Source organism: Phaseolus vulgaris, chromosome 11 (genome assembly GCF_051622355.1).
Source record: "Phaseolus vulgaris cultivar YP4 chromosome 11, ASM5162235v1, whole genome shotgun sequence".
Lineage (NCBI taxonomy): Eukaryota > Viridiplantae > Streptophyta > Magnoliopsida > Fabales > Fabaceae > Phaseolus > Phaseolus vulgaris.
The window spans coordinates 40590061-40599937 of record NC_143508.1 but is presented as its reverse complement, the minus strand read 5'-3'; the positions used below and the strand labels follow the sequence as shown (position 1 = coordinate 40599937).

Genomic DNA, 9877 nt, shown 5'->3' with positions numbered 1-9877 from the left:
TTGAGGCTTTTCTTATTTTGCCTTCTTTTTCTTTTTGCTTGACTCTTTGTCATTGCCTCCTTTGGTTCATTGTGTCCATGAGCAGCCTTGAGTGTGTCCCACATCTCTTTAGCAATTTTGCATTTTGATATCCTGAAAAACTCATTAGTATCTAGTGCATAAGCTATTATGTTTTGAGCAGTACAATCAAGCTTGGTCATCTTACATTCATCATTGGTCCATTGAGACCAAGGTTTTGCAATGAAAGAACCATTCTTTTTAAACTTTGGAATGTAAGGACCATTCTCAATTGAATCCCAAATTCCTTGATCAATAGATTCCACAAAGATTTTCATTCTGGCTTCCCAGTATTTGTAATACAATCCACAGAATAAAGGTGGTTTGTAGATAGAAGCACCTTCCTCAAAAGATTGTTTTCTAGCCATAGAAAAAAAGATTTTTGGATCAACTTGAATAAATTTCAAGAACCAAGCTCTTGATGCCAATTGTTAGAATATATGGCTTTAAACTAGAGGGGGGGGTTGAATTGTTTAAAGAGAGTTTTCGTAATCTTTTAAGCCTTGAATGAAAATACTTCGCGAATACCTTGATTAAGAAATTAGTTTTTCGAAACACAAAGCTTAAAGCACTGCACCAGCAAAACAATCGGTTGTTTATACCAGTAAACAAATATCAAAAATGAATTTAAAGAGTTAGGGATAGAGAAAATGTACACAGATGTTTATACTGGTTCACTCCAAACCCATCCAGTCTTCTTAGAAACCTCTGAGGAAATTCACTAAGCAATCACACCTTGATCACTTACACCACAACCAAGAAAGTGACCTTGATCCCCTCAAGACACACACTTCTCTAGGCCAACACACCAACACTAAGATTTCTGATCTTGATCCCCTCAAGAACACATAGCAAATCTCAGCAAACACACAAATGAAACTTGTTTTACAGAGTACAAGGATTACACTTGTTACAGGAGATAATTTGAAATCAATACAATTCAAAATCCTATTCCACACACTTTTATCAATCACAAACTCCAAGCAATCTCAGCTCTTAGAAAAACTCAAAATTTGTATTAAAAAAACTTGTAAAAGATTGTTACTCAAAACTGTTTTTCTAAATTTATTCAAAGATATTGTTTGTTATCAAATCTTAACAAACTTATTCATTGCATTTAATGATTGGTCAAATCATTTAAAGACTGAAGCGTAAGCAATTAAAACATTTAAAGCTCAGTCAAAGTTAAAACAGTTTTTCTGTTATGGTACCAAAACAAACAATCGGTTGTTTCCTCGAATCAATCGGTTGTTTTGGTTTTAACAGATTAACCATTTGAAAAAAAGTTTTCAATCTTTTCTAAAAACATCTAAGTATAAACAATCGGTTGTTTCGACAAAACAATCGGTTGTTTCTAACTTAGTTTGAAAAACATTTTTCTTTCAAAAAGATTGAGAATGCCTATGCTTTGGATTCAGTCAAGAGGTGGATTACAAACACAATCTACCCCAGATCCTAACTAAAACAGTACATCAACAGCAAGCACAACCAAGGCTTCAACATCCTTCAAAGGGTTTGGATTCTTCAAAGCTTGAACACCACTTGGTTCAACAATACCCTCATCATCCCTTCTAACTTATAATCCAAAATCTAATAATCAACTATATTCCATGATTCTAAGTTAATTCTATAACTATCACGAAATGACTCATATTTCCCAAATTGCTTACGATACTCTCTTTTAGCCTTTACAATGGACTAGGGTTATTAACTTATAATCCAACATGTAATCATGAACTCTATTCCATGATTTTAAGTTCATTCTATATAACACCCAGTCGAAACTTACTTATTTATGTTACATTTATTAAGAACTAAGTCTACTAAAATTACTATGTCAAAGACCTATTATTTAGTAAATTGGGAAATTGTATTAACACACTTATAAAGAATATTGCATATGTGTCATCTCGTTACTTACAACTTACTACATTATTATGTGTTTCAGTTGGAAAACATTAATTTCTTTTCGAGATCATACTCAGTAACTATAACAATGACATTTATAGAGCATGTAGTCAACTTTGGAACACTTTGGATATTGTACCAATCTAACAATTAAGAATAAGTTACTTACTCACGCACTTAGTCTTAATTAATATGTTTGTATCATATACATTTTCGCTAATTCTTTAAGATGGTCTTATGCTTCATTGATGAGAAGTAACATCTTTAAAATTATAATGGATATAAAAACAAAATTCCTAGTTCATTCATCCATTGCACACATATAACATTTAAATTTATTTAAGTTACTAATCAAAAGTTTTATCTAACTCTTTTTTTCTTAAGCCAAATAAAACATTTTTAGAGGAAATTTACTCTCTATTTTTAAATACATTCATTACATTTTGCATTAATTAATTACTTCATCTTGAATTTATATTCTTAAATTTATGTATATTTTATATAATATTTACAAAATTTAAATACGCATTATTTTTTTTACTATTTTTTACTTAATTATTATTTTTCTACATGTTTTCAAATCTTTATAACCTTTTTAAGATAACTTCTTTTAAATAATTTCAAAATTAAACACTTCATCAATTTAATAAATTTAATTTAACTAATTTATATCATAATTTCAAAAATAAAATATTTATGACAATATATAAATAGAATAAATTTAAAATAAATAATCTTTAAAATAATTAAATATGTTATATAACATTTAAATAATTTAAATACATCTTTTCTTTTACTCAATTAATTTTAAATCAAACACTTAATTAATTTAATAAATTTAATTTAACTAATTTATATTAAAAATTAATAAATTAAATAATTTATTATAATATTAAAGAAATAATTTTAAAATAAATACAATAAAGAATTAAATATTAAAATATTTTTTATAATATTATACATTAAATAAATTTAAATAAATAATTTTAAAATCCTAAAATATAAATATACGTGGCCGTGGCCGACGCAAGCCGACGCAAACTGGAACTTTTTAAAAAAATAAATAAATCCATAAGTGCATTCGTTTTGCGTCGAATACCATTTTGCGTGGATTTTACGCCATTTTAGTCAATGATATTAGCATCCGTAATTGGTCCACGCAAGTATTTAGAAACTAATTGCTTGTTTTCTTGTAATGTTAAGTTAGTAGTAGGATAAATATATGTACAAGTAATAAATATATGTTAATAGTCAAATTCCATACCAATTTTCTATAATAAAATGTGTAAGCCATGGATAAAAACTTGTTACTGAATATAAAAGACAAGTCTGAAAATTTTATCATAGTTGGTCAACGTACATGCATTGTTATTTTTTTTTTTTTTTTATCAGCAACGTACATGCATTGTGATTAAGTTTTATTCAATTTTGTCCTGTAAAATACGAATGCAATGTATAAAAAACTCATAATAAAAAACGTAACGTCAGAAAAGTTGATGTGGGACACTGGAATGAATCAAATTGAATTCTGAATTATGGACACATAAATTAATTATTTCTATATATAATTATCCAGATTAATTGAACTAAAGCACCCTCTTTCAATTCATGAAGTTGGCAGCATTGTAGTTGTTGTTGTTGCTTTCAAATGTTGGCTACGTTGATATTATTTTTCGAAACTATTGTTGGTGTCATTTTCTGTTACTTTGTTGGGAGTGTCTAAGATGAAGTTGAGACAATGCAATTTCATAATCCAACAACTATTCTAATCCAAGCATTATTACCAAATCACGCATGGACCAAAATTAACACAGCCCCATGAAAGCAATTTTGCAAATGGACCAATGGTGTTTGAGCAATGCCCTCTTGTCAAAGCAACGTGAATGAATAATACAGGTCAAATATTGAGAGTAACCAAACGCTGGATATTTTCAATTGCAAGTGCTTTGTCACCACATTTCGACAAAGAAAGGGTTCTGTGGAAATGGAATCATCTCAATGAAGGGAATTGGAATCATGAAATTAAATGCGTTTTCGTTTCTCAGCGGCTTCCAACTTCAACCTTATCTTAGTGCAAGACAAACCTTTTCTGAAACATTTATGTGGGCTTCTTTATTCCAGATAAGTCAAATTTTCTATCAACAAAATCATAGATAATTAATCTTCTAATATTCCTATTTTTCCCACATCTAACATTATAATATGCATAATTTTTTAACATAAATAATATGTTATATACATATATCATCTATGTTTTTTTTTTTTATCAGCAAAGAATTAAATGAAATTAAAAGGGACACTTCAGGGGTGTCCCAACCCTTATACAACCCGACTCAGAACACACACATTACATAGAGGGGCTTCCTACGCCCATTCCACTATAACCACCCTCCCTCTATCACATAGCCAGAGGGACCACCTGCACAATGCTGGTATGCATAGCCGCTCTAAACCAGCCATCCAGCTAACCCAGTAGACCAGTACTACACATAAGCCATTGTTGCACAATTTCATTCACCACACTAAAAAGCATTGTTGGCAATATCAGCGCACCCACTGTATCTGTCTCTAACCACTCACCCTCCGGGGATGGCCCAGTCAAAGCGCCTGTCCAGATTCATCTCACTATCTCATTCCCCCCAACTCACCTCCTGGCAGCGTTCACCCACGACCACCTTCCTGGAAGCAATATTCAGCGTTGCATATCTGTAGCTTAGAGTCCATGAGAATCCAACCAAGAACAGCACCACACGTCTATTACCAGCCCCTTACCAAACTTATATACCTACACACCCAGCCAGCCAGCAGCATCGCTCCCAACTGATCCTCAGCACCCTCCCCAGCTTCTACATATCCATACTTAACAGAAATTGACCCAAGCAACTTCAGGAAGCCTTACTTAACAAAAGTCACCCGCGAGCAGGGTTATACAGTGCCCCAGCTGAGTTCACCCACTGTTAGCAAAGAAGCATAACAGCCAGCTATATAAGTCCATTACCTCTCCATGTCTTCATCCATCCGAACGTGCTCCTTGGCAGCTTGCCTTAATCGCACACCTACATTTGTTTGGGAGACCCACCACACTATTGGCCATCTTCGTCTAGAAAAAGTGCTCCTTTTGTCGAACCTCCAGGGAGCAAGTCAGCTACACACTGCCTCTCATTTGCCCTACTCCCGGGTCTCTGGTAACCCCATCCAGCTGAACACCCACGAACTCCTACCTGCCTTCTAGCTCCACCTTTCTTCTTATTTAACCTACTACTTATAGCTGCTTAAACACACCATTGGGTTCAACACCCAGTCCGAAAGAGAGTAATTAAACTTAGCCCCTTTATGCTTTAACCACAACCAGGATTTAAGTTGAACTTTTTGGAAGACTTCTTCTTCATCTACCACATTTTGGTTGAACACTACTTCATTTCTCTGCTCCCACAAGCACCTAACAATAGTTGCCCATACCCCTTTCCAAAACAGATTTTGTTTATTACTTCCTTGTGTCAAGTGGAAGCTTTCAAAGTGAATCCGAACTTCATTATGTTGAACAAACAGCACTCCAATCCATCTAAAAAACATAGTCCATATTCTATAAGCAACTCTGCACTCTATGAACAGGTGTTGACTTGACTCCTCGTGGTTCTTACAGAGAGCACATTCTGTAGTATCCAACACTATTCCCCTCCTCTTTAAACACAGCCTGGTTGGGATTCTGTTCAGCAACACCCTCCAGGATGTGATCAGGACATTAGGGAACGTCTTCGCTTTCCAGAGCATCTTGAACACTTCAATTTGAGAACCCATATCATTCTTACCTATGCACTCATACGCAGAGCTCACTGTAAAGCCCCCATCAACTTCCCCTTTCCACTCAAGGGCATCATTCTCATCCCTCATCACATTAACTCTGGATATAATGTCTTCCAACTCAGATTCCATCACGGTTTCCCACTCAAATCTATCACGCCTCCAGCTTAAGGTCCACCTCCACACCAAGCCTTCCCACCCTCCTACTTCTTTCACCTTATGACCTTGGTTTAGAGACAAGGAGTACAGTCTCGGGTACAAGGTTTTCAGATTTGAGTTCCCTACCCACACATCCTCCCAAAACCGAATTTTGTCCCCACTCCCTATCTTCCAACCTACTTCTCTTTGGAACCACCCTTCTCCTCCTCCCTCCATACAACTACTCGTTAAATCCCTCCACCACCAAGACTGATGTTTCACGGGCACATGCCCCTTATTTACTTTCCTCCCATACTTGGAATCCAACACTTCCTTCCACCTTCCTTTCTCGTTAGAGATATATCGCCATTTCCACTTAGCCAAGAGTGCCAAGTTAAACTTTCGGATATCTCTAATCCCCAACCCACCTTCCTCTTTTGACTTACACAGCTCTTTCCAACTAATCCATGATATCGACGGCTTGTCCTTTCCCCACCCCCATAGGAACCTCCTTTGGATGCTAATAATACTTTTACAGACCACGTCCGGTGCTTTAAAGATAGACAGATAGTAGAGCGGCACTGCAGAGAGAACAGATTTAATTAAACATAATCTTCCTGCCATTGAGAGAAATCTCCCTTTCCACACACTGAGCCTTGACTTTAGTTTGTTAAGGACAGGTTCCCATAACTTTTTCTTCCTCGGGTTACCCCCCACTTCTAGGCCCAAGTAGATAAAGGGTACATCCATCTGCCCACAGTTCAAAGTTTTTGCATAACTATCCAAACTGGTTTCCAGCACATTTACACCTGCTATTTTTGACTTATGGAAGTTAATCTTCAAACCTGAGGCTATCTCAAACCCCCTAAGAATAGCCTTCAGGGTAAAAACATTGCTGAAGGAATCCTGGCATAAGAATAGGGTGTCATCAGCAAACTGTAGAATGTTAAGTTCTACCTCCTTCCTTCCTACTTTTAGTCCGGATAGAAGATTTGCCTTTTCCGCTTGCCTTACTAGTCCAGCGAGCCCTTCAGCTACCACAAGAAACAGGAAAGGTGCTAAGGGGTCGCCCTACCTTAACCCTCTTGACGGTTTGAATTCCTCTATAGGACTGCCGTTAACAAGTACAGACACCGTAGCACTCTCAAGGCATCCTTGTATCCACATAATCCATCTGCTATCAAACCCCATCCTTCTAAGCAGATCATAAAGAAACTCCCACCTTACTGAATCGTATGCTTTTTCGAAATCTACCTTTAAGCACAAACCACTCTTCCTTCTCCTCCTTAAGTCCTCTATCACCTCATTAGCCATTAGCACACTGTCAAGAATCCCTCTATTCTTGAGGAATGCCGATTGGCAATCATCAATCACAGAGGTAAGGACTTTCTTGATCCTCCCTGCCAGCACTTTTGATAATATCTTATACAGAGATCCTACCAAAGAGATAAGCCTATATTCCTCAAGTTTAACAGGGTCCCTTATCTTAGGTATAAGTGCTATAAAAGAGGCGTTGCAACCTCTTGGAATAACCCCATTCTCATAAAAGATGGCCGCCGCAGCTACTATATCTTCCTTGAGGACCTCCCAATTTCCTTTGACAAAATTCATGTTGAACCCATCTGGTCCCGGACTCTTAGACCCATCACAAAGCCACACTGCTTCCTTTATTTCTTCCTCAGAAAAAGCAGCAGTTAAGTACAAATTATCCTCTAGGGATAGGGATTTGAACTCTACCTTATCTAGACGAACTCCATAATCCTTCGTAGCTTTAAATCTGCTTTCGAAGAGACTTTTGGCTTCCTTGCGTACAGTGGTGGGTTCCTCACACCAGATTCCTCCAACCTCAACTCCCTTAACCTCATTCCTTAGTCTTCTCCATCTTAGAGATGTATGAAAAAATTTAGTACTTGAGTCCCCACTCCTAAACCAATTTGCTCTAGCCTTCTGACAAATTAGAGAATCTAGCTTCTTTTCCATTTCCTTCAAGCGGCCTACCAACTCCATCCTCTTCAATCTATCGTCATCCCCCAAGTCAACACAGCAGTCTTGGCAATCTAGATCCTCCAACTCCTGCAGAATCCTCTTCTTGCTGGTTTGAATGTTGCCAAACACATCCTTATTCCACATTTTCAAATCCCCTTTCAAGCACTTCAGCTTCTCCTTAACCTTTGTAAACGCACTCCCCTGCACAGAATAGGATAACCACATACCCTTTACCAATTCACCAAAGTCCTTCTCCTTAAGCCACGCATCAATAGAGCGGAAGGGCTTTGGCCCCCAATCCTTATCCACAGACTTAACCACTATTGCACAATGGTCTGAGACTTCCCTTTGTTGCACGTACTGTTTACACATAGGCCACATGTCCATCCACTCTTCAGAGACCAACACTCTGTCTAATCTGCTTTTTGCCGACCCATTAGATTTGAACCAGGTAAAAGTCTTTCCTACTAAAGGCAAATCAAAGAGAGAGTTGGCATCGATGAAGTTATTAAACCCATTGATCTCACAAGATTGATCAACCCTATCCCTGACACCTTTCCTTTCATTCTGACTTCTTATAGCATTAAAATCGCCACACATACACCAACCCAAAACAGGATAGATAATCTTACTTCAGTCAACTCCTTCCAAAAAATCTTCTTCTCGTTCAGATTACATGCAGCATACACATTAACCACTGCACAACTGGTATTAGATTTAATGTGTTTACCGAATACAGCAATGAAGCCTTTACCCTTCACATGACTTACATAACTAAACGCCTCTTCATACCACATCGATAACAAACTTCCACAGCCATTCTCTCCTTCATGGTGAATCCACCCCACTTTGTTGTCCCCCCACAGAGAAAAACATTTTGCTTCCGTGAATACCTTAGCTTTTGTTTCTTGCAAACAGACAAAATCCACCCCCTTACCAGCTATTACATGTCTCAAGTACCTAGCTTTAGTGCCACCCCCCACTCCTCTAATATTCAAATTCAGAATTATCATTAAAAACCACTCTTAACACTCACCTTAGAGCATGACGCTTTCCCTGAGTCACGTACTTCCATGCGCCCATATTCCTTGACCGCCTCCTCTTCATCCCCACGGCATCTAATCCCAATTTGCTTGCCCACTGACCAGAGCTTGGATGGTCCCTCCTCAATTTCAGGTTCAGTAAAGCGGTGATTACAATTGAAAATATTCCTATCAGAGATAGAGGTTAAAGACACCTCATGACTCATATGGGCCGGTATCCCTGGTTGGGCAAATCTTGCTCTGAGCCCTCCCGACCGCCTTGGGTAGGAACAGAAATCCCCCAACTCCGCTAAGCCTTTCTTCTTCCGACGACGCATTGGCGAACTGGACCTACTTCTCTGGGCTTCTCCGTCGTCACCCATTCCGAGAGCCTTGTCCATTGTCAATGACTTTACATCTACAGCTTCACGGCCTTCACTGCCATCCAGCATACCGACTCTTCCTTGCTGCCCACCTTCCTCCCTGCTTTGGCCTTGTCGTGTTCCAACTGCCTCTTTAGACCCTTCACTACCACTAGATACGTGGTCCGTTTCTTTGGTGACACTCTCATCCGACCCATCTAGCAGGCTTCTACACGTCATCCCACTTTTGTTATTGGCACTCCTTTCCTCATAAGCCTTTTCTGTTAACTGGTACTCAATTCTTCCTTCCATCTGGGCTAAGCAAACGGGCCTGCCACTCTACAATTGATTCCCGCTCTTATTGACCCGGCCCAGCTCTTGAGAGATAGCCTTTTGGTTACTCAAGCACTCTATATCAACCACCATTTTAGCCAGGTCAGCTATCTTAGGGTTGCTGTCGCACCCCTCATAGGCTAGGTTAGGTAGAATGTCACATACATTCTGATCCAATCTTTCCTCTTCTGTGAAAGAAAATTCACCTTTCCCCTGGTGGTCTGCACTTTTCGAGCGACACCCCTTAGAACGGTCATTTGACTTTTGCGT

At 38.0% G+C, this 9877-nt stretch overlaps 1 protein-coding gene across 1 annotated transcript; it reads right to left on the bottom strand.

Annotated features, from left to right (window-relative positions):
- Window positions 1-5223: 5223 nt before the first annotated feature.
- LOC150023248 (uncharacterized) lies at window positions 5224-9586 on the bottom strand. Its single transcript, XM_090297776.1, has 4 exons — window positions 8940-9586; window positions 8523-8877; window positions 7033-8457; window positions 5224-6810 (listed from the first exon to the last, which is right to left on the bottom strand). The coding sequence occupies exons 1-4, from the start codon at window positions 9584-9586 to the stop codon at window positions 5224-5226; spliced, it is 4014 nt and encodes a 1337-aa protein (XP_090153902.1).
- Between the last annotated feature and the right edge of the window lie 291 nt (window positions 9587-9877).